This window comes from Euprymna scolopes, chromosome 17 (assembly GCF_053919585.1).
Source record: "Euprymna scolopes isolate OS-2025 chromosome 17, ASM5391958v1, whole genome shotgun sequence".
Lineage (NCBI taxonomy): Eukaryota > Metazoa > Mollusca > Cephalopoda > Sepiida > Sepiolidae > Euprymna > Euprymna scolopes.
The window spans coordinates 111826443-111852095 of record NC_136498.1 but is presented as its reverse complement, the minus strand read 5'-3'; the positions used below and the strand labels follow the sequence as shown (position 1 = coordinate 111852095).

General features: G+C 32.2%; 1 protein-coding gene across 1 annotated transcript in view; it reads right to left on the bottom strand.

Annotated features, from left to right (window-relative positions):
• LOC145296888 (uncharacterized) overlaps positions 1–25653 on the bottom strand; it is a 66179-nt gene that overhangs the window by 3131 nt on the left and 37395 nt on the right. Inside the window, exons 6-9 of the mRNA XM_080143033.1 lie at positions 22961–23102; positions 14937–15314; positions 5372–5785; positions 2534–2685 (exon numbers count right to left, since the gene is read on the bottom strand). Coding sequence (XP_079999159.1) covers positions 2534–2685; positions 5372–5785; positions 14937–15314; positions 22961–23102 — 1086 coding nt within the window. The remainder of the gene's footprint in view (positions 1–2533; positions 2686–5371; positions 5786–14936; positions 15315–22960; positions 23103–25653) is intronic.

Below are 25653 nucleotides of genomic sequence, written 5' to 3'. Positions count from 1 at the left end.
CCAACCCTAGGTGGATCGAATCAGCTTTTTCCGAAGGATGAAGTTTCATGGGAATATGAAATTCACAAGTGGTTTCCAGTCACATGTATATTCACGGCAGGGGAGATAATAGCATTAGGTTTTGGAAGCTCTTGCAAGGAGGTGTCAACATCCTCTCACACACAGCACCTGGTATTCCCAAATGGTCACCTATCTGGCACTGACCAGGCTTAATGCTGCTAACCTTGGTGATCTAATGAGAACCGGTGTCTCAACGTGATTATGCGGTATCATATTATGGACTTGTTGCATAATGGTTAAAGGTGTTGGTTAACAGTCTTCTAGCGGTTGAAGGTTCAATCTTTACTATAAGTGATAATAACTAAAAATAACATAAAAATCAACACTTCTACTCAGTTATGGCTGACGGTACAAGAACAATCTATCCCTGTGGATTAAATGATGGGTTTGGTTTGAAATTCCATATAGGTTCCAGAGTCTGACAAAGATTCCCAAGTTCAAACATATGCAACTGAAGAAGATTGGAGGCTATATTACTTAAAATGTTTTGAAAATAACAACCAAGATTAGAATAGTAGTCCGAATAATAAAAAAACAAAGACTGTTGAACATTTGTCTTAAAATTGGTGGTCAAATCGGGCTAAAGTGTGAAAATGTTTTGTAAAAATTAACAAAGAATTTTAAACAGTAATTAAACATTAATTCAATATTGAATTAATATTATGATAGATTTTTTTTTATCTTCAAAAAGTAAGTCTCTTTTCATTTTTATTATAGACTATATCTCTGATACAAAATTTTTTAAATCAAACTAATCAATTGGGTAATATTTTATTTTACTTATCATAGCTGCATTTACCAAACATTGTCCGGTCGAAGGCAGCTGGTGCCACCAGATTAAGATGTCTTAAAATATGGGGTTCTTGCCTTAAATTCCACCTAACATTGATGTTATTGTTTTTTTTTCCCCTTTGCAAAACTCAATCATGTTCTGCAAAGTCAAAAACAAAACAATTTTTTTTCTACAAAACAACCAAACCAAACTCCATGAATAAATATTTGAAGATATAAAGAACTTGAAGCATAAAAACTTTCTCCAAAAATTACTGGATCTTGCATTAAATAACTCAAAAAGGGCTGATATGTAAAAAAAAAAATAATAATAAATAAAAAATAAGTCCAAACTTTCTAAAGATTTTTTTCATGAAAACAAAAGCTGTAAATATGATTCGATTTTGAATTATTTGTATTTCATCCCTCCACCCGGGCAATGCCTCATAAATACAGCTAATATGTAATAAATCTATGTTTAGTACATATTGCCAGCTGGATGGCTTTTAGAAAAATAAGAATGAATATATGAAGGTAGTAGGTGAAAAATAGAACATGCTCTTAAAAAATATAGCATCAAAGGGAAGTAATCAAATCATTATAATCAGAAGAAATAACTCCAGATGCCTTATAGCTAGTTGGATCTTGTAATTTTAAATTCAAATTATCAAAAATATTTTAAAATATTGACAAATTTTTAATGAAACACTTCGGTAACACGCCAGACACTCGTCTAGATATAACAACTATCATCAATTTCCTTTACTCTCTATCTAGGCCTAAAACTAAATGAATATTCCAAAAGAACTGCTCATCCATGGAACACAATACTGCAGAACTACTTCCCCGCTGACTATAAACATTGTCGTTTTCAAGTCTAACATAAACAAGTTCTTTATGAGCAGTCCTCCAAAATAAGTCAACTCCTATTAATTCTCACCAATTTCCACCATCACTGATCATCACAGCATTTAAAAAAAAAAAGTCAAATCTTTTTTTTTTTAAAAAGCCAAAACTAAAAACAAAAGCCAAAACTTAAAAAAAAAAACAAAAAAAAAAACAAATCAATAATATTAATAATACTATAATAATATTAAAATGTCTTAAAATCGTTCACAGAAGAAAAGCTGTGAATATGATTCGATTTTGAATTATTTGTATTTCATCCCTCACACCCGGGCAATGCCTCATAAATACAGCTAATATATAATAAATCTATGTTTAGTACATATTGCCAGCTGGATGGCTTTTAGCAAAATAAGAATGAATATATGAAGGTAGTAGGTGAAAAATAGAACATGCTCTTAAAAAATATAGCATCAAATGGAAGTAATCAAATCATTATAATCAAGGGAAGTAACTCCAGCTGCCTTATAGCTAGTTGGATCTTGTAATTTTAAATTCAAATTAGCCAAAATATTATGAAGCCTATGAATTAATGTTAAAAGAATGCAGCTATTATGAAATAAAACATGTACATTATTATTTGTTCTGTATTATTAATTGATGAGTACTGTCAAGTACTGAAATAATTTTATAAAAGTTCCTGCTTCATAAAATAATTTGATTATGAAATTAAAAGCACCAAAATTAATTACCGTTTCTTCGTAAACACATGAGTCATTTTTTTCTTTCACTCTTGGGCAATGCCAGGAAGGTACAGCTCGTGCAATAAAAAATAGAAAATAAAAAGAATACTTACTTCACGATCATCCACGGTTTTGTAAAGATCCGTCATGGGAGATTTATTTGCCAGAGTTTTCACAGCTTCTTGTGCTTTCTTCAGGTCTTCTTCCGTAATATCAACGTCAAAATCTTGCTCCCAATCATCATCATGGCAGCCGCCAACAACATCTGATTTCACAAACAAAATCTTTCAAACAAAATGGCAATAACAAAACAAAACAGCAAATCACATTTTAAAGTGTTCGTTGTAATGAAGCCGATGACGCATATGCAGCAGCAGCAGCATAGTACATATGCAAATGACCAAGCCCTGGTGCAAGGAAAAATAGAAAAAGAAAAGTGGAGAAAAAAAAGGCACCACGTGGCGAGCGACCAGCAAGTGAGTGTTAGTGAGATGGACGTGTGGCACGTAGGCGGTGAGAGCGTTTTTGAAGAAGCACGTGTGAGTGCAAAACAAACTTTTAAAATAAGATATAATCCAAACTTTGAAGAAAAAAAAATGGTCAGATGACCGTGTGCTGTGGAGTGAGCTGCAGACATAGCAGCAGAAAAAAAAAACAGAGATGGCAGCAACTTGAATAGAGCAGACATGTAAACATGGGAGATGAAAAAACACATGTTCAACATGGCAGAGTTTTGTTTACTACATAGTGAACTAAAAGACTTTTAAAACAAGATGTAATGCATTGTTTGGAAAGTACCGTTAATAAATGCCTTTTATTAAAAAAAAAAAACAAGTGAAGCATGCATGGTCCTCCATGAGTGCACAGTGAACGAGGTATAAACAAAATGACAAAGTTCAGCATTTGCCCCTCCTCCCCGCCATTTAATCCCAAAAGTCCTCAGGGGACGTCAAATCCTGATGAAAATGAACAAACAGTGCAGTTTTAGGCCTTAACATAGGTAAATTTGAATTCTGCACCATGCAACAAAAGAAATGACTAAATCCATCATTTGCCTCACCCCCCAATTTAGCGCCAAAAGTCCCAAAAACCTTAACATATTTAAATTTGAGTCCAGCACCATGCGAAACTGCTAAATAGACATACACAGAAAATTTTGGACAAATATGGTAAAATAGTCCCAAAAATAGAGTGTTTTTATTAGCCTTAAAAGAGCCCCGGGGGCACACCCAAGAGTTATCTCAAAATATAGACAAACAAAATTATATAGAAATCAGTTAGTTACAACTTTTCAGAAAGTTTTATAAAAATCCAAGGCATCAATTTTTTTTTTTTAATAAGCACAAAAGTGTCAATTTTAGCCATTTTAACCCGAAAAACACCCCCGGGGGGTATGGGGGGGACAACCAGAGTTTTTCTGGAAAATCCGTTCTGTTACTTTTTTTACTCATATCATGTTTAATGTTTGTGCGAAATTTTTAAAAATTCCAAGACGTAGATATTGAGAAAAGTGCGAATGGATGAATGGGCAAGGGTAAATTTCCTGTTTTGTTCCTTTGCGACTGTCTCTGCATGTAACGTGTGGGTCTGAGTGAAAATGTAATGATCACGTTACATATTTATAAGTCTCTTTATCATCTAGATCATTATCATTGGTTTAATATTTGTTTTACATCCTGACATGCATTGGAAGGTGACTATTAAACTTTATCATTTCTTTGATCAGGCATCCATCCCTCTTGGAACTTGTAGATGTTAGAAAGCAGTGGCTGAGGGTCAATCATACCAAAGAAACGAAAGATCACTTCATCACTGCTTCATGTTAATAAATATTAATTTTTGAGTATTAAATGTGAAACCAGAAGTGACTCCAAACTGTATTTGGTGAAAATATATTGATTTTGTATTCAGCAAGGTGATTGGTATATTCCTATCTCAACCAAGGTGAATAAAATAAGTTGGGACTCCATGGTTGGTGACAGAGCATAGAACCAGTGAGTAATTCTACTTTCATTATATAACATTTATATTTTAGAAATAGAGACCGCAAAGGTCAAATCTTTTGAACTTTGACCCCTTAGCAGCCAAATTTTCGGCCAAAAATCGACTAAAAGGCTTGCCCTATGTCTGAATACACTTTACGTAAAATTTCAAATATTTAGACCAAAAATTGGCTAAGTAATTTGGTAGAGACTGCAGAGGTACAAATTTTTTAAACTTTGACCCCAATTTTAACCTCTTAGTATTTGTTTTGGGCTCAAATCAAATTACAAAGTTTGACCCATATCCAAGTAACCTACATCTAAAATTTCGAGTGTTTAAACCCAAAATTAACGGAGGAGTTTGGTAGAGTTTTCAAAAGTCAAATCGTTGACCTTTAACCGCTTGACAGTCAAATTTCTGTCCGAAAACCGATTAAAAAGATTTTCCCAAATCTCAATATCTCTTATGTCAAATCTCGAGTCTGTAGACTGAAAATTGACAGAGTAGTTTGGTAGGGAAATGTAGACACACAGAGAATTTTACTTTCATAGATATATAGATTTGTCATTCAGTTAAAATAAAAGCAACCAGTTCAGTGGTACAAGTTGGTGCAAAATATTCCGGTTCTTCTTTGTTAACTCATGTCCAGGTAACCTACATCTAAAATTTCACGTGTTTAGACCCAAAATAGGCTGAAATGTTGCAAAGAAGAAAAAAGGGTCCTTGTAGAGTAAACACAGACAAAAATTTCTTTTATTTTTAAAAGTGCTCTATCTTTGAACAGATCTTATTTTAGTGATGACTAATGTAAAATAGATCAAGTTACAGATGAATACCTATGAAATAACATTTGTGTTACGAAACGCTGAGACGAAATGAATATGAATACATCTTATCATCATGTGTTGTTCCGTTTGAAAAAAACAAAACAAAACAAAAACACAAAAAAAATGTCAAATCAAACGTACCTTTGAGTATGTCACTTGCATCCGAGCTCGGAGATCCGGCTAAAGAGCCTACGACTATCATGTCTCCCTTGCACGTCGTTTTCAGTTCTCTCGGCTTACAGATGTCACTAATGGAAGATGAGAGTGGACTCTCGGAAAGGCTCTTCCATTCTATATTTGTGCATGTGCCGTTGTCAGCATCATCATCATGGTCATCGACGTGATCGTCATTCTCAATCGTCAATGACTCTTCATTTAAGCAGATACTTTCGGATGTGTTTACTGTCAAAGCGTTCAGAGGTTCTTCGGTTTTTTCTTCTGTCTCGAGAGGAATCGTCTTGGTTTCAGTGTTAGGACTTACAGATGGCGTTACCTTCGTAAGCAATTCTGCTGGTTGCTCTTCAAAAACTGTCACAGGTTCAGACTTTGGTGAATCTGTAAATGGTGTTAAAAAATTTTTTTTAAATATATACAAATTTATATATAAGCTAGTTGTACTAACAACTAGTGTTGGGACGATTCCTAAATTTTCCGATTCCAGGTTGATTAACGATTCCGATATCGAAGTACGAGTCTAATTCCCATGGAATTGTTGTTTTGAAATATACCATTATATAATCGAAAGTTTTTGTGTAGCGAAAAAATTGGTACAGCGAAAACATCGAAATACAATGAAGGGAATTTTGAAAACCATTTGATTTTTTTCATAAAATTTCTTTCATTGAAGATAAAAGTCCAAACAAATATTTCAACCATGAATTAAACCTGCACCATGAAATTAATAACAATCAATTTCAGGAGTTATTTTATATATTAAAAAATATAAAGAAAAAGTAAGTCATGATTAATTCAACAAAAATACAATAACATCAAATTTCAATGTTTTATCTTTTGATATTCATTTTTTTGTTTTATTTTTTGTTTATCTTCGATAAATCTTTAAAATTTAACTTTTTTTTGCAGCTTCAATCGCTAACTGATTTTTACTCCACATTCTAGAATATTCTTATTTCTAAATGAAATTTTAAAATAACTAAATCTTTGATTAAATTTTTAGCCTTTTAAATTCGATCGTCTCAAATTATTCCTATTTATTTATTTGACTTTTTTAAAAATATTTTTAACAATAATGTTATTTTTTAAATCTAAATAAATCAGTTTATTTCTATATTTATTTTTATTATATAATTATTTATTTTTATTATATAATTATTTATTTTTATTATATAATTTTATACTTATCGTCCTTTAATGTTTATTCTTATTTAATGTCTTATTTTACCTCTTTATTTCTATATAAAAAAAGTAAATTTTTGGTAATTGTTTATTTCTATTGTTAAATAAAAGTCATTTGTTGAACTTTCAAAATCGCCTCCGCCTTCATACTGTTTCTAACAGCCTTTTTTTTTTTTTTTAATTTTTTGTTAAGGGTTAGTAAACAATCACCTATACTCACATCACGACTGTGATACCAGGCATTAGTGAATATCGACCAAGCCCCTATAGTCCTTTAGTTGAACAGCTTTGAGTGACTAGTTAGTTTGCAAAGTTAGGGGTCAAAGTATTTTTTTTTTTTTAAAGTTAAACTTTTTTTCTTTAATAAATTTTTCCCATTTTTTTTTTTGTTTTTGTTGTGCAATGGAGGTCCAAAAGAAATGTTTAATTGCTTCATTCGTAGAATATTTTAATGAAATGTAAATTTCTAAAAGAAAAAAAATTAAATTCACTTACTGCATTTATTTAACAGATAGAAAAATTATTGTTTTCTTTTGTAGTTTTCGAAAGACATTAAGCGGAACCGTCAGTCAGCATAATATGTAGTTCTAACGTTTTTGTTTTGGGATACTTCAAAAAAGCCGACCGACTGTTAAAGTTTTGCAAACTGATACCACGTGGTCAGTTTCACTTTAGTTTTAAAAATATTTCCTGAAACAGGTTTCGTTCAGAAAATACAAAGTACATATATTTGTTCTATCAAACCTTTTATTGTTTAAATAATTTGACTTTGCTTGTTTTTTAAAAGATATAAAGGTTGACAAGACATTTTTCATTCATTTACTAATGGAAGAGTGTCGGTAAAAAAAAAAAAAAAAATTGCCAAAAGATAAGCCCCCCCCCTTTTTTTTGGTCGCCAGTTGAAAAAAAACATTGATTTTTAACATGATTTACTCGCAATGAGAGCACTGTAAAATCTTTTCTCTCTAAGGGTTAAGTATTCATCAACTTTTTCATGGACTTGACGTAGTTAGGCCGTTTTATACATAACTAAACATCACTCACAAATGAAAACAATGTTACCTCGCGGCCCGTAAAGTTTTGCAACAGTGCAAGCAGATAACTAATAATGGGCTTGGAAGTTTCGAAACAGACAGACAGCACCTATGTATGTGACGGAATAAGAAAACTCATTACCTTTAATAGTAGTTAATAAAATTCTTGTATATGATATTAAATATATTATGGAAAGTTCTATGACGTTTTTATCATAAATTTTTGAGAGCATTAATCTCATTTAAAACAACAGTTCAACTTAAAAATATAAGAGAATCGTAATGAAAGAATCATAAATCTAAGGTATTTTTTAACGATGCGATTCCGATCCCCCCGTCCCCCAAATACACGATTCTTACGATTAATGATTCCGGTTAATCGTCCCACCACTACTTACAACAATATAGAAATTTATATATAAACTAGTTCTACTTACCAGCATTGCCCAGGATGCAGCAAAGTAATTTTAGTTTTTAATTTTAAAATCCCAGCCATGCTTTGTTATTGAAAAGAAGGTACTGTTTTGCTACCACTACTCAAAGTTTGAAAAATGGAGCAAAACAGCAAATAAAATACTGACCGAGAAAATAAAAGAGACTGACCTCTCTGAAGATAAAAAGAGCACACTGGTAAGATCTCTGGTCTCTCAAATGGGAGTATAGCAGTTGCTATACTCCCATTTGGGAGACTCATGAAAACGAATTTCAAAAACTACCTGGCAAATATACCTGGTGAACCAAGTGCAAGAGAGATTCAAACTATTGCGCTCAAAGAGATGGTCAGAATCTTAAAAAGATCTCTTGGTTGGAATATCAAAGTTAGCAAATGAATGTTTGGTATCTGGTAGGATGCTCCAGCTTGAACAAACTGATGAGAAAATAAAAAAAAATATAAAATAAAATTTTAATTGTAAAGTAGACAACTCGTATTATATTTTTAATTTAAAAATAAGAGTTGTCCGTATTATTTGAATTCTTTGGACTATTGTTCTCATTTTCAGTGTTATTTTTCACAATGTTTTAATCAATATAACCTCTGACGTTCTTCAGGTGTATCATGTTAAACTCGGGAATCTTTCAGACTCGGGAATCTGCATAGAATTTTGAACAGAATTCTTTATTCAATCGTCAGGGTAACATGTTCTCCTTCCAGCAGCCATGATTGGATAAAAGTGCTAAATAATTTGCAATCATATTTTGAGCGTCACCTGCACGAAGGATTGAACTCTCAATGTAAAGTATAAATTTACAACTGAATTTTACCAACTGCTTTATCCACTACACTACGGGTCTTTGCGCAAGGACCCACAGCGTAGCGGATAAAATACTTGGTAAAATTTAGGTGTATCTTGTTAAACTCTTCTGGAGTTAAACAAGATACACCTGAAGAAGGTCGGAGGTTACATCGACCGAAACATTGTGAAAATAACAAAGATGAAAACAGTAATCCGAAGGATTCAAATAATAAGAATAATCAATCCTCATCTCAAAAATAGAGAAATGTAAGAGTTATTCTGTAGCACTACATCGTAAGTGCCACTGTGTTATCCCCCCCTCCTCCCCCCACTATAGCCGGCAGGGTGAATTTAGTCGCTTGCGGAGCAATGCAAGGGAAAAAGGGACCACAATGCAATTCGACAGAATTCTTTCTTTTTTTTGCCGGAGCAACCATGGGGTAAGTATGCATATTTTACTGTCTCTGTAAAAGGGAGGGGGGGGCCCTCTCTTCCCCTGAGTAATTAGTTTTTAAAGAGTTAATCATTAAAGTTAATTGTTATGAGCTGTTAATTGTTTCTATAGCAAAATATTGTGAATGTTTCTTGTTAAAATAGATAGATTAAAATATTGTGAATGTTTCTTGTTAAAATAGATTAAAATATTGTGAATGTTTCTTGTTAAAATAGACAGATTAAAATATTGTGAATGTTTCTTGTTAAAATAGATTAAAATATTGTGAATGTTTCTTGTTAAAATAGATTAAAATATTGTGAATGTTTCTTGTTAAAATAGATTAAAATATTGTGAATGTTTCTTGTTAAAATAGATTAAAATATTGTGAATGTTTCTTGTTAAAATAGATTAAAATATTGTGAATGTTTCTTGTTAAAATAGATTAAAATATTGTGAATGTTTCTTGTTAAAATAGATTAAAATATTGTGAATGTTTCTTGTTAAAATAGATAGATTAAAATATTGTGAATGTTTCTTGTTAAAATAGATTAAAATATTGTGAATGTTTCTTGCTAAAATAGATAGATTAAAATATTGTGAATGTTTCTTGTTAAAATAGATAGATTAAAATATTGTGAATGTTTCTTGTTAAAATAGATAGATTAAAATATTGTGAATGTTTCTTGTTAAAATAGATAGATTAAAATATTGTGAATGTTTCTTGTTAAAGTAGATAGATTTGAATATTGTGAATGTTTCTTGTTAAAATAGATTAAAATATTGTGAATGTTTCTTGTTAAAATAGATTAAAATATTGTGAATGTTTCTTGTTAAAATAGATAGATTAAAATATTGTGAATGTTTCTTGTTAAAGTAGATAGATTTGAATATTGTGAATGTTTTTTGTTAAAATAGATAGATTTAAATATTGTGAATGTTTCTTGTTAAAATAGATAGATTAAAATATTGTGAATGTTTCTTGTTAAAATAGATAGATTAAAATATTGTGAATGTTTCTTATTAAAATAGATAGATTAAAATATTGTGAATGTTTCTTGTTAAAATAGATAGATTAAAATATTGTGAATGTTTCTTGTTAAAATAGATAGATTAAAATATTGTAAATGTTTCGGGTTAAAATAGATAGATTAAAATATTGTGAATGTTTCTTGTTAAAATAGATAGATTAAAATATTGTGAATGTTTCTTGTTAAAATAGATAGATTAAAATATTGTGAATGTTTTTTGTTAAAATAGATTGATTAAAATATTGTGAATGTTTCTTGTTAAAATAGATAGATTTAAATATTGTGAATGTTTCTTGTTAAAATAGATTGATTAAAATATTGTGAATGTTTCTTGTTAAAATAGATAGATTAAAATATTGTGAATGTTTCGGGTTAAAATAGATAGTTAAGATTTTTTATGCGTTACAACTTGTGTTGCATGTTGTTTAACCTGTCTTGAAAACCAAGATCAGGTCGTCACTCTTCACAGCCAGAACACAACTTCCAGTCATCATCATCGACGAATGGACAGCCTAACAAAAAAGATACGTCACCATTTGATTTTCCAGAGCATTACAGATGGGAACTGGTAGAAAAAAAAAGGCCAAGAAACTCTCCTATCCTCCTCAGAACTATTGCCGCATGACCTCAGATGAACAATAATGAAAAGAAGAAACCCTACAAACTGAGGTATATTTTATTATTCTCTGGAATACTCTTTGTTAACACCAGCAGGGCCTAGAATTGTCCACCAGGGGAACAGAAGGGTCCTAAATGATGACCAGGTAACTCCCAGCCGGCAAACGTACTTTGGTTGCCGTTCCTAGGAGACTTGTGTAATACTTAGGCAGTCACGCTAGTGGCCGACACATAGTGTTACAATTCCAATTACATTATTTTAGGTGATTATTTAAAAATACTTTGTATCAGCAAAATTATTAGGTGTTAATAACAGGGTTTGACCCCAAGGTCAGTTATGGTTTCATATATCTGAAACTGTCTGATTGGTTAGTTTAATCATGTAATTAGACATAGGAGGATTTGAAATGAGATAGTTGACGAAGCAGATACAATTTTTATCTGAGATTATTAGTGACAGGCATCACTTAGGGTCAGTTAGAACCCCATATGAAAAATAGTTGATTACATTCCAATAAGAGCCACTATCTATACTCCTACAATTTTTATTTTTTTGTGTATTGATATTCATATTAAAAACCCTTTTTTCTATTTATTTAAAAAGAAAATACAACTTTTGTTATAAATGGGTCATGGAATTGCATTCACTAGTAAAAGATGCAATTTGTATATTCTTTTAAACATTCATTTTAATTAATTCCGTACTAGTTTTCTTGGTTTTCTTATAGGATAATCATATTTAGTTAACTATTACGTGTAATTTTATTCATGCAGACATTTTACATGATTTATACTTGCGTAATATTTGCATAAAAAGCTTATAGTAAACAGGAACCTTTTTCTATATATAGTTATGTATGTGTATTTGTTTAAAACTTAATAGAGTATTCGAACTGATGCAAAACTTTATGTTTGGGTTTTAGCTGGAGGAAAATCGATGCAAAAGTGTGAAAATTTTAAAAATGGAATTTACCAGGTGAATGGCAGCATGATGAATATGCATGCGTAATGTAATAGCTATTGGTTCATGTTTTAATTTTTAGCTTTGCAGCAAACACGTCTTCATAGCTCAGGCATTAACGTCAAAGGAAAAAGTAAATCGTAATTTAAACGTATTAGTTTTGATTCTCCATGGTGGCACACGAGTCAATGTTTTTTTTAACTATTAACTATTTTAGGGCCGGGCAATGCTGGGCGGCCTGCTAGTAGAATGAAAATTTGAGATTGCTAGGTATACAAAATAGAGTGACGAATTTAAGAAGAAAAATGAAGATTAACTACTCTGGAAAGTTTTTTTTGTTTTTAACTATTTTTCCTCAATCTTAAAGGTTATTATTAAGGCAGATTTCAAAAACTAGATTTATTAACGGATTGATTTTTTCATTACCTATCTACCTATTTACTATTATATAAAAAGAACTTTGTGTGTGTAAGTTCTTTTCCTATGGACTCCGAAATGGCAGAGTCGATTTTCATGAAATTTCACAACGATGTACTTTATATCTGGCAGTGTTCTTAGATAGGTTTTGTATCAGAATGTCTTGATAAGTATTGATAATTGAAAAAATCAAATGAAAGTAATAACAAACGATTTTGACCAAAGTTAACACCTTATACAGCCTAACATTACAAGTGCATTTGCGAAATTTTATTACCATAGAAGCTGAAAGGCCCGGCCTACAAAATCAATAGTAGGTTCTTTGATATGACAGGGACATGTTTGAAATGAATGTTAGAGCACAACTGAACCATGATACTTGACTTTTGCATTTTAAACTTTAATTCAAGCCATTATATATAAAAATAATTTTATAAAATCAACCGTAGGTTCTTTACAGTGCAATGTACACTACAATGTATTGTGGGCAAAGTCACTGCAGAGAGGCATGTGAAGCTTCCTCCTCATGCACCACAGTGGGGATGAGTGCATGACTAGAGCAGGCAATCAATCAATTTGACTGAAATATGGGCGGTTTCACCGATTTCAATGACAATAATAATATGGGAGTGTGAAACATTCATTGATTATCATTCAGTCCCGGGCAACGTCGGATCTCCCTGCTAATATAGTTATATACATTTTAAATAATTTGCCAGATTAATTGCATCATCATATTCAGTATAACATCTTACTGATATGCATTTTACATTTTTATAAAGCTAACTCCCATAGTGATTTATCTCTGGCCAGGTCATTATCTCTCTTTTCCTCAGGTCCAATTTTATCACTGTCTCCCATGTTTTTCTTGACCTTTTCTTGTGATCTGAACCTGCTACTTCAACTGTTCTATATCTACTATGCCAAGAACTCTCATCCATTCTTTCAATGTGACCATACCATTGAAATCTCCTGTTCTGAACACATTTTCCTATTATATTATCCAGATTTAATCTTCCTCGATTATCTCCACAATTATATAAATGCAACTTTGTGTGTGTGTGTGTGTGTGTGTGTGTGTGTGTGTGTGTGTGTGTGTGCGTGCGTGAGTTCGTTCCTTATAGACTCTGAAACGGCTGGACAGATTTTCTTTAAAATTTACAGAACTTTACTGTATAAGTCTGGGAGTGAACGGGGGGGGGGGGTATGCTGAGACAGAACTTAACTAAGTTCTGTCTCAGAATACCCCCGATAATTACCGATAATCTAAACCGTTATTTTAATTTATCTATCATCTATCAATCATTTTTTCCATGTCGTTGCTTAGCAACAACTATAGAACAACAGGCCGTGAAAATTCTACTGTTGGTAAGCTACAAGTGCGTTTTTTTTTTTTTTGCATGCCATGGTCTGTAAGTTCAAACTCCGCACGTAAATTTCTTAAAGAAGTCGATGCAGTTGATGTCAGCACAGTTAGGAGATGGGTTCATTGATTTCAGAGTGATGACAGACGTGAGTGACAAAGCTTGCTCCAGACATTTATGACTGAGGCATCAAAATAGGCTGACAAAAATGTATCGAGAATGGTAGTGACTATGTAGAAAATTAATTCGGGAGCACAGACGGTCGATCGTTTTAATGGTGCCACACCTGTCTTTGTAGCTCTTTAGTATTTTAGGTTTTTTAGTTAAAATAAATAGGAGGCCTTACTTTTGGAACGACCATTATAGGGTCTTCCATTGTTTTAACGGCACCTCATCTGGATAGCCCATACAAAACTCTCTTTTAAGACGAAAATGAAAAGTTATGCACTCAACACTAATGCATTTTTTTTTAATCGCTTGAGACAAGGCATGAAGCCACTTTATGAAAGAAGCTAACAAGAACAAAAGATGATTATTGTAAAGACAGAAGATGCTTACTGAGCTTAGTCTTGAAAGACCAAGACTCTAGGTAGAAGGAAACAGTGAGCAGGAAGAGAGTTCCACAACCTTACAATTCTTAGAAAGAAGCTACTGGAATAGAAAGCTGTATTACAATGAGATATTAAAACAGCAAATTGATGAAGACCACTAGACCAACGAGTCAAACGAGCTGGAACAAAGGAAGCAGGTAATACTTTAACATTTAAAGCCGTCACTGAATGTACCTTTAATTCTAACATGACTTTGAGCATTTCTGTACATTGCTTGAACAATCTTCACCAACCACTAGTTTTCCAAAGCTCACCAGAAAACTTCTCTTGGTACTTTGTCAAAAGTGTTTACCAGATCCACAAAATCAAGGTACAGGTTCTTCTGCTTACCAAGGTACTTCTCTTGCATTTGTCTGGATACAGATGAGACCAGTGATACTTTGCCCAGGTATAAAACCAATTCTGCTTATTTGACTTCTTATTTGCAGGATACAACTTTTTGTAATTGGCTTGATTCTATTGTTGACATTGATTTCCCAAATTTTTTTTCTAGAATCAGGTACTTATGAGAAAGACCACATGAAGGTTGCCAACATTCATAGTGAAAGTGGTGTTATGGAAGAGACAGCATTCAAATGCAGCATACCCAGGTTGTCAGTCCGCATCCTTCGTTATCCACTTCACTAGGTTAAACATGATGACTCACCTGAATTTACAAAGTTGCTTGTGGCTGGAATATCTTGAAGCTCATCCACTGCTGGTTCTGAACTCGACTGTGAATGTGGTTCGCTATCATTACTATCGACTTGAAGTTCGGCAACGTTTTGTTCATTCAACGGACACATATCAGCTTGTTCGTCTACAAAGGCAGTCGAGCCAATTTCCTGCTCGACTGTTACCGCCTTCCGAAAGTGGGTCTCTTCTTCTGCTCTTTCCGGAACTTTTGGTGCCTGCGTAAAAGTGTTGTCATTCACATCTGGCTTGTCTGTAGCCGATTCCTCGGGTTCGTCTAATTTGTCTACTAACTCGGCCAATGTCGTCTGGTCAATGATTTCTATCTCCTCATCCACACTCCAATCTTCATCTGCGAAAAGAAAGGAAAAAAAATATTAACGGCTTAGAAAAGGCGAAAACAAGATGTGGACTGACAAGCTTGTTTAGTTTACATATTTCGAGTGGATGGTATTTGTATATTTATTATATGGTATTTGTATATTTATTATATGGTATTTGTATATTTATTATATGGTATTTGTATATTTATTATATGGTATTTGTTTATTTATTATATGGTATTTGCATATTTATTATATGGTATTTGTATATTTATTATATGGTATTTGTATATTTATTATATTAGCAATACACATGAAAAAATTGAAATAGCTTGAAATATTTCAATATTGGTATGCATAGAAAGAGCTTGATGAGCTAAGAAAGAATCCTTTTAAATTTTTAAAATCTGATTAAAATTAAGGAAGTTATGGCTATTTTTGTGCCTCACACGTTTGGATATTTTCCCCTCTTTAAGACCATATGCGTTTCGTCACATTTTTTACACTACTTTTTCAGTAAAAATGTCATATCTTTGTTAAAACACAAGACTAAGAAATGAAATTGTACTGTATAAGTGTATTTTTGTACAAGGAATCAGAATATGCAACTGAAAATCTCCCAAAGATTATGGTTTCCAAATAATCTGCAGTAAATGTGCATAAATATGCAGCAATTCCTTAAAAATGCCATGTATCCATAAACAGAAAAGAAGTTGGAGAACTCAAAGTTGAATTGTAATGTGCTTTATGTACAAAAAACTTAAATCTAAACATAAGACTATTTAAAAATGAATATATTGCAATATTTCTTTGGTATTATTGTAGATTAACACCTTCTGTTTAACCCCACTCAACTCCTTCTGACCACCCCTCCAAAATGTGATTCTACCTTTTTAGGAAATTATGTATAAAATGCCATGAAAAACTTTAATGAAAGATAAACAAATTATTTTAGAATTGAATGTAAAATAATTTCCTATTACAGATCATTTTAGGGCAGTTAACTGTTTTTTTTCTATGGGAAAATATGCATGCTTTTTTTTTTTTAAGATGATTATGTGTAGTTTTAAGAGGGTTTCTATGCAATGAGAATATGGGGAGGGTTGCCATTCGGACTTTGAATTAATTGTAGGGCTAAGGAAAATTATGTGTGAACATACTGAAAACTTGACAGAGACAAAGCTAAAAAAAGCAATATTAGAGGGGGTTGCGGTTAGTTTCACAAAAATTTAATGTAAAATAATTCACCATTTCCTGGCCATTCTAGCATTTTAGGACGGTTAACCAATTTATTTTTATGTGTATTTTTCTTTAAGGAAGGATCTATTTTTTGTTTGTTTGTTTTAGATGCTTGTATGTGGCTTACAGAGGTATTTTGTTGGGGGGGGGGCTTGCCACTCGAACTTAGTGTTATTGTTAGGGTTAAAGAGTGTTTTAGGAGGAGACTTGCCACACATAATTTGGATTAGAGGTGAAGTTAAGAGAGCTTTTTTTTCAAAGAGAGCGTTCATCATCACTTATATTTACTGTTAGCGGTTCATAATTATTGGCTTTATATTATATATTTAGTTTTAATTTAATAAGAAACTGCGTTGCGAAATTTCAAAGAAAATTCCATAAATTTGTTGATTTCTATTTTCGAGGTTGAAGGTGTTAATTCCATAGGCCGTTTATACTACGCTGGAGCAGGTTGTAAAAATATCTTTCGCTTAATAAGTAGAAAAAAAAATTAACGAAATAAAAAGCTTCCTAATTGTGATTTGATGTGTTTTCTAACTGCTTTTAAAATTTCAAGAATATTGATATAGATTTTGAGGGTTTGTATTACTATACACATAGATTCGAAAAAGTTGTCAAAAAAACAAATATATAACAAATAAATGTTATCAAAAGCAAGTTACTTTTCTACCTAATTGGATAATTTTTTAGTGTTTTTATTTAATGTAACATGTTTATTCAGCTTGAAAACAGTGTTTACCGATGTTTTGGAAAATTTTAAATGGCGCCCGACTCTCTTGAAACGGTAAGTTTGGGGAAAAGAGTTAAAAATAAAAAAGTAGACAAAATACTGCTAGAAACTCGCTCAATATATGTTACCGTGACATAGGCTGACATATATTCGGTGAGTTTTTAACAGTATTTTGTATAGTTTTTTTTTTTTAATTTTTAACTCCTTTTCTCAAACTTACCGTGTTAAAGAGAGTCGGGCCGGGCGCCATTTTTAATTTTCCAATACATCAGTAAACACTGTACGTTTTTCGAGCTGAATAAACATGTTACATTAAATAAAAACACTAGAAAATTATCCAGTTAGGTAGAAAAGTAACTTATGTTGCCTTTGATAACATTTATTTGTTATATATTTGTTTTTTGACAACTTTTTCGAATCTATGTATAAACGAGATTTTGATACTTATTTTGATTTTGAAAAAAAACATTTGTGGTTGTTCGCAGTAAAACATTGTTTTAATTCGCTGTTCAAAACTAATTTAAAGAATAAAAGTGCATGCAAGCTATATATCTACAAAAGTTTATTTTGTTTTTTTTAACCATGTTTTTAAATTTGACGAAAAATGTGAGAAATTGCAACAGATTCATAATGCTGAATTGGTTGGGATTGTTGTTATTATACATTCTGAAAACCGAATAGTTCTAAACTAATGTTATTCTGATAACAAAATAGCTCTAATTAAACATAAGAACATTTATATTCATATTTTCATGTTTTTCTTAATTCGTTCTTGAATAAAAATTAAAGAACGCGTGTTTGTTTATATACTGTGCTATCGCTGATTCTACAGGCTGGAGCTGCTGCTGCTGCTTCTAGTAATACTAACTTCATTTGACCAAATTCGAGAAATAGAAACAATTTTTTTTTTTCGGGTAGGTCCTTTTAAATTATCAATTACCGCAGTCCTACTCAACATAAAATAATACTTTTAATTGATAAAGATAGTAAAAAGATTGATTTACTTACTACTGAGTGTCCGAAGAATTTTTTTTTCAAAATGTTCGATACTCGGCATATTAAAGTCTTATTTTTAACACGACAAAAAAAGAAATGGTCAAAAATATTTCGGACACTTGACAGTATTAAGATTAACACCTCTTCTTATTGATTCCCAAATTTCATGACGAAATTCTTCATACAATCACGGTACGGACCTTTAGAAAACAGGGGGGGTCATTACAAAACCTTACCGAAAACGCCATTTTATGACGTTCACATTTTTATCACTTTATTTGCTTAAAACTCTTAAAATATATAATGTACATTCATATTTATTAATTCATTTGAAAGTATATTCATTTCCGAACAAAACAGTAGTAATTTGAAGACTTGAAGTGCTTTGGTTTAAAAAATATGGCTATTTTAGTAGAACTACCTTGAAATCTGTGATTATCCAAAGCGTTTTTTCGTCCGTGTGTATTACTTATTATATGGTATTTGTCTACAATTTATATCGGCTAATTTTATGCATATTATTTTCAATACTTTTGTGGTTCCTTTTTTTTTTTTCTTCAGTTATCTTTAAAATGACTGCTTTCACCTCACTTCCGGTTGCCTTTCCCCATGTTAAGAATGGTTTTTCTAAATAATAACGTTATTATTCTGCACTTTCACCTAGCAATTTAATAAAAAGATTTTTAAAAAGTCAATTAAAAATGAAGAAACAACCTTTTTTCCTTTCAGAATACTTGATTGTGCAAACGCAACATGAAAGCATGTGATATTGACTCTACGAGCTGGGAGCCCAAAGATAAAGTTTGGAAACAAATGGTAACCAAAAGCCTGACCACTAGTGAAAGAGCCATCACAGAAAGGGCAGAAACCAAAAGACTATTCAGGAAGGCTAGTCAACAAAATTCAACAGACCATCAATATGATGCACCGATTTATACCTGTGATGCCTGCAACTGACAGTGTAGATCGAAGATGGGCTTATTCAGCCACAGAAGACGGTGTTCAACCACTTATGCAGGCGCAACCCCATAGTTTTCTAGACTGACGGAGGCCAACATAACTTGATTATGTACGATGTTTGTGAAAATGTGAAACCCACATGGACCCCGCTTGACAATGATCACCAACTCCAATGTTGTGTGCTGTTGATTTTTCTTTCATCTTCTCTCTGGTTTCCACTTCACGTCCAGTTATCCTTTTTTTCTAAATAATAATGTTATCTATATATCTATAAAAGTGAACATGTTTGTGTGTGTGTGTACATTTCCCTATGCAATAACTCTGTCAATTTTCAGTCTACAGACTCGAAATTTGATATACAGGGAACTGAGATTTGGGAAAATCTTTGTGATCAGTTTTCGGTCAGATATTTTGCTGTTAAGGGGTCAACATTCAACGATTTGACCTTTGAGAACTCTACCAAACTCTTCCGACAATTTTGGGTCTAAACACTTGAAATTTTAGATATAGGTTCCTTGGACATGGATCTAACTTAATAACTTGATTTGAGCCCAAAACAATAAATGTTAAGGGGTCATAATAGGGGTCAAACTTAAAAAATTGACCGCCTTTTTTTTTTTTTTGCTCAACATACATCTACAAACATCCGGGCAACGCCGCGCTGAAATGCTAGTTATTTAGAAAAGCCCTTCTTGGCATGAGGGAGGAGCTTCTTTTATCTATTCTGCATTTTCACCTAGCAATTTAATAAACAAGAAATAAAAAAAACTCAATTAAAAACGAAGAAACAACCTTTTTTCCTTTCAGAATACTTGATTATGTACAATGTTTGTGGAAATGTGAGACCCACATGGTCCCTGCTTGACAATGATCACCAACTGTTGGGGATTTTTCTTTCATCTTCTCCTCTCATTCTGGTTCTGGCTGTGTAGTCATCTCTCACACATTAGCGATTACCAACAGTAGTGCACTAACTCACAATTAAAGAATAAAATAAAACAACTCAAAAGGCAAACACAGACTCCGACACTTTCAGCAGATATTCATTGCACTCTGAGTGCGTGTGCAACACCATTGTAGGAAACTACCTTCTAAGCGTTAACATGCATATGTTAGTTTTGTCTGTCGAAGCAGAGTTTGTCAGTTGATGTCAGTTTATCTCGATCTCCCAAAGCTCTCCAAACTGTCATCAACCAGATACTGTCGTTGAACATTGCAAACCCCAGCCATTGTAACCTTAAGACTGTCCGTAAACTGCTCTTATTGTCATAAACCCATAGCCACTCCCCAAAGTAGCCACAAACCAACTCTAAATATATCTACATGCATTGTATTGTTTGATCCTTTTGTTACCGTCATTGCCACACTTTGACCAACAATCCCATGTCAGCTTCTTTATGTCTATCCCGGTGAACAACTTCCTCTCAATTGTTCTGGTGATAAACCCTATTTACTATTCCTTGTTCACCTGGTAAACTTTGTTTTCTCTTTTTTTTGTTATACTTTTTCCTTTTTTCTTCTTAACACTTGGGGGGGTGCGACGCTGATAGTATCACAAAAAGGAGATGCAGAGTTCTTAGAATCTTAGAATCTGGAAAGACAAGTAAGATTTCACGTATCCTCAGTGTTACCAGGGAGATGTTAGAAAAGCTCAAAAAGGAATTTGACTATCAGATAGCATAAAAGAAAGAAACATTAATGATGCGATGCCGTCAGAACACTGTAGTTCGTTGCTGAAGTTTAGAAGATTATTGACAATGAAGCCTCACTGTTTTGCGGAGTCTATATATATATATATATATATATATATATATATATATATATATATTAGATTAGATTTTATAAACAATATATTTTAAAAACAATATATATATATATATTAGATTATATTTTAAAAACAATATCTATATATATTAGATTAAATTTTAAAAACAATATCTATATATATTAGATTAAATTTTAAAAACAATATCTATATATATTAGATTAAATTTTAAAAACAATATCTATATATATTAGATTAAATTTTAAAAACAATATCTATATTAGATTAAATTTTAAAAACAATATCTATATATATTAGATTAAATTTTAAAAACAATATCTATATATATTAGATTAAATTTTAAAAACAATATATATATATATATATATATATATATATATATTAGATTTAAAAAACTATATGTGTGTGTGTTTGTGTGTGTTTTTATTTAATTTCAAGTACACAATTTACGACAATAACATTACTACTGTTTCAGTCAGGTGACTTCATCAGGTAACCTAATCTTCTGGTTCACATCTAAACATAATCCTTTAATAAAGACATAAAGAAACCATCAAGTTTTTCAATTTAGGGGCATGGGGTCACATGTTAAGAACCCAAGTAACCAGAGAAAGGAGGAAAGGAAAACCAATGGATATAGATGGGGTGGTAGAAAAAAAGGGAAAGAAACAGACAATTATATTCAGTCATGAACAATTAGGTTAAATGGCCCCTTGTCATGGCAGCAGACAGCTTTCACCAGATAATTTCTACTATAAAGAACATTAATTTTAGCTGTCTGGAAGTTAATGTTAAGATCAGAATAAAATATAAAATCTATTGTTGTAATTTTTAATATTTATTTTTATTTTATAAATATAATCGAATAAAAAAAAATTTAAAAATTAAAGAGTTACATAAAAATTATAAATTAATTAAAGATTGAATCATTAAAACTTCAAAGTTTAAAAAAATCTGAATAGATATAAAAACTAAGGAACAAAAATAAAGACATATATATATATATATATATATATATATATATATCACTAAGGGTGATTTAATAAGTTTGAAAATATGAATATTATAATATTTTAGAAAATTTTATATGTGTGTGTGTGTGTACTCGCTACTTAAAAATAAAAAACACTTTATGTGTGTGTGTGCGCGAGATGTGTGAGTTTATTTCCTATCAACTGTACTTTATGTGTTTGGAAGTGTTCTCAGAAAAGTTTTGTATCAGAATGCCTCTGATAAGTATCAAAAAGTGACAAAAAAAAAATCCAATTAAAGAAGGAACAGTCTGATTTATACCAAAGTTAACACCTGTATATAGCCTAACATCACAAGTGCATTTGAGAAGTTTTATCACTGCACAAGCAACCAGGCCTGGTGTATAAAATCAACAGTAGGTTTTTTGATAAAACAGGGGCATGTTCGAAATGAATGTTTCTATTTGGAGCACAACTGAACCATGATATTTGACATTTACATTTTAAACTTTAATTCACGCCATTATATAAAAATAATTTTATAAAATCAACCACACAACAGTAGATTTTCTACAGTGCAATGTAGACTACAATGTATTGCAAACAGGGAGAGAGACATGTGAAGTTTGAAGTTTCCTCCCAGTGAACCGCAGTGGGCCCCCAACTAGAGCAATCAATCAATCGATGACAAGAAAAATATTGGAAGTGTGGAACATTTGCCGATCCTCATTTAATCCCGGGCAATGTCAGGGTTTCCCTGCTCATATATCTCCATACACACACATACATTTATATGAACATACATACATTTACATCCACATACATACGCATTACATACAGAGAATTATGTACAATCTCCCAGAATATATAAAAAGGAATATACAGATCAAATTTTCTAAAATATATTTCATTAGACCACTAAATAAAAGAAGAGAAACAGTTTAAGCAGAACGTAACAACGAAAATGATAAAAGAACTAAAAAATCTGCTGACCATCATCCCAAGAAAAGGCATCTTCTTTGCATTCATCAGCACGTTTCATCAACGCCAACTTTCGAGCTTCGTCTTGTTGTAGTTGGTGAACTTTGTAGAAATACCGCTGCCAAAATTCTGTGTGTGAAACCATTGTCGGCACCTGCAAAAGTGGAAATGACAAATCATAGTGACTATGTTTAATACATTTAATACATTTAATGTAATTAAAACGGCGGTTAACTTGAACAATACACCTTCTAGTTGTCGATGATATTCTTTGTTCTTTGTCATGTTTTACTGTCATCCGTTTGCAGAGGAATTATTACCATCTGTAAACAATACAGGATTTTCTTTTATCATTGTTAGTTGGTCCCCCTAACAAAAGGAGGGAGGACCTGTAAATTCACCCTTTGTCCGTTTGTCTGTCCGCACTTTTCTCAATAACTACACCTTCAAATTTTTTTTTAATTTTGCACAAACATTAAATATGATATGAGTAAAAAATATTCAGGAAAACTCTTGTGTGCCCCCCTAGGGGTGCCTTTCGGGTTAAAATGGCTAAAAATGACACTTTTGTGCTTATTAAGAAAAAAAATTAATACCTTGGATTTTTATAAAACTTTCTGAAAAGTTGTAACTAACTGATTTCTATATAATTTTGTTTGTCTATACTTCATGATAACTCTTGCGTGTGCCAAAGGGGCTTTTTTAGGGTTAATAAAAACACTCCATTTTTGGGACTATTTTACCATATTTGTCCAAAATTTTCTGTGTATGTCTATTTAGCAGTTTTGCATGGTGCAGAACTCAAATTTTAATATGCTAAGGCCTTAGGGACTTTTGGGGCTAAATGGGGGGGGGGGACAAATGATGGACTTAGTCATTGTTTTTATGCCTCATTCACTGTGCACTCATGGGGGACCATGCATGCTTAAATCTGCCATGTTCCGTTTATGCCCATAACCTTATGAATTATATGAAATTTCACCAGACACGGACAGTCATCTATATCCTATACAAACTTGAGCTTTTCATCGCACTGATATTAAAAGCCTAATTTTTTTATTTAAAAATTATTAACTTTTTAATATACTCAGTCATGGATATGCAAGCAACTAAATAAAGGTAAACTAATTTGCATATTCTTTGAAAATCGGACTTAATTAATAATTCATAGTTTCTAATAGAATAATTGATTTCATTTAACTATTATGCTCAGATCTATTTATGCATAGTTTCTACATTGTGCATAATTGAGTAGCATTTAGGATGCAAACGTTCTAGCGCATAATGTTGCGCGCGCGTGTGTGTGTGTGTATATATACAGTGATGATCATATTTATTGGCACGGTAAAATAAAAGTTAAATTTTGTCTAATAAATTCTAAAAAAGGGATTAAATTAAAGAAAATAACAAAGTATATTATGTATTTTTAACTGGCCTTTCCGATGCAGCAATCGGATTTTAGAAAAAATAAATAACAAAGGAACAACAAACATAATTGCAAAAAACTCTTGTTCAAAATTATTGGCACGGCTTTGTTTTTCTTTTAGTATCAGTATAATATCAATCAATTTCCGGTTTACGTGCTTTCTGAACTTTTTTATAGCCATATTATGCTTGTTTAACGCTAATTCAGTGAATAATTTTTTTCAGATAATTTTTAGATAGCGATTTATTTAAACTATTATAAGTGACTAAATTATAATTTTCAATCGCCATGGTTAAAACTAAGGAACACAGCGAAGACGTCAGGAAGCTTGTTGTAGCATGCCATACCAATGGGGAGGGCTATGATAAGATTTCAAAGAAGCTAAACCTTCCCAAATCCACTGTTAGAGCCATAATAAACAAGTTCAAATCGCAAGGCCACATTATGAGTTTAGAGGGTAGAGGGAGAAAAAGGATTCTTTCCCCAAGAGATGAACGGAAAATTGTTCGACAAGTAAAACAAAACCCAAGGATCTCTGTTGGGGAGATTGTTGATGAACAGAGCACCTCTGGAGTGAATGTATCTCGACATACAGTTGGTAGAGTTTTGAAGAGAGCTGGTTTAAAAGCATGTCGTCCGAGAAAGACTCCCTTATTGAAGCCTATGCACCTGAAAGCAAGGCTAGCCTTTGCAAAACGTCATATTGATAAAGATGTTGCATTCTGGAAACGTGTTCTATGGACTGACGAAACGAAAATAGAGTTATTTGGCCATAATAAAGTGTCTTATATTTACAGAAAATCTGGCGAAGCTTTCCTGCCTAAGAACACCATACCCACAGTGAAGCACGGTGGAGGCAGTTTGATGTTTTGGGGATCCTTTGCTGCCTCTGGACCAGGGCGACTTGTTAAGGTCACAGGTAGCATAAAAAATGAAGATTATGTTAAAATATTGGATGAAAACCTGAAAGACTCTGCTAAAGAGCTCTCACTTGGTCGTCGTTGGTGGTTCATGCAAGATAATGACCCAAAGCATTCGGCTAAACTGACTAAGAAATGGCTTGAGGACAATCATATTAATGTTTTGGAGTGGCCATCACAAAACCCAGACCTTAATCCAATTGAAAATTTATGGAGAACATTAAAATTGAGGGTAATGCAAAGGAAGCCTAAGAATCTTATTCAATTGGAGGATTATTGTCAGGAAGAGTGGGCTAAAATTACTACTGAAGAGTGCAACAACTTGGTTGTAAACTATGAAAAGCGACTGAGGAAGGTAA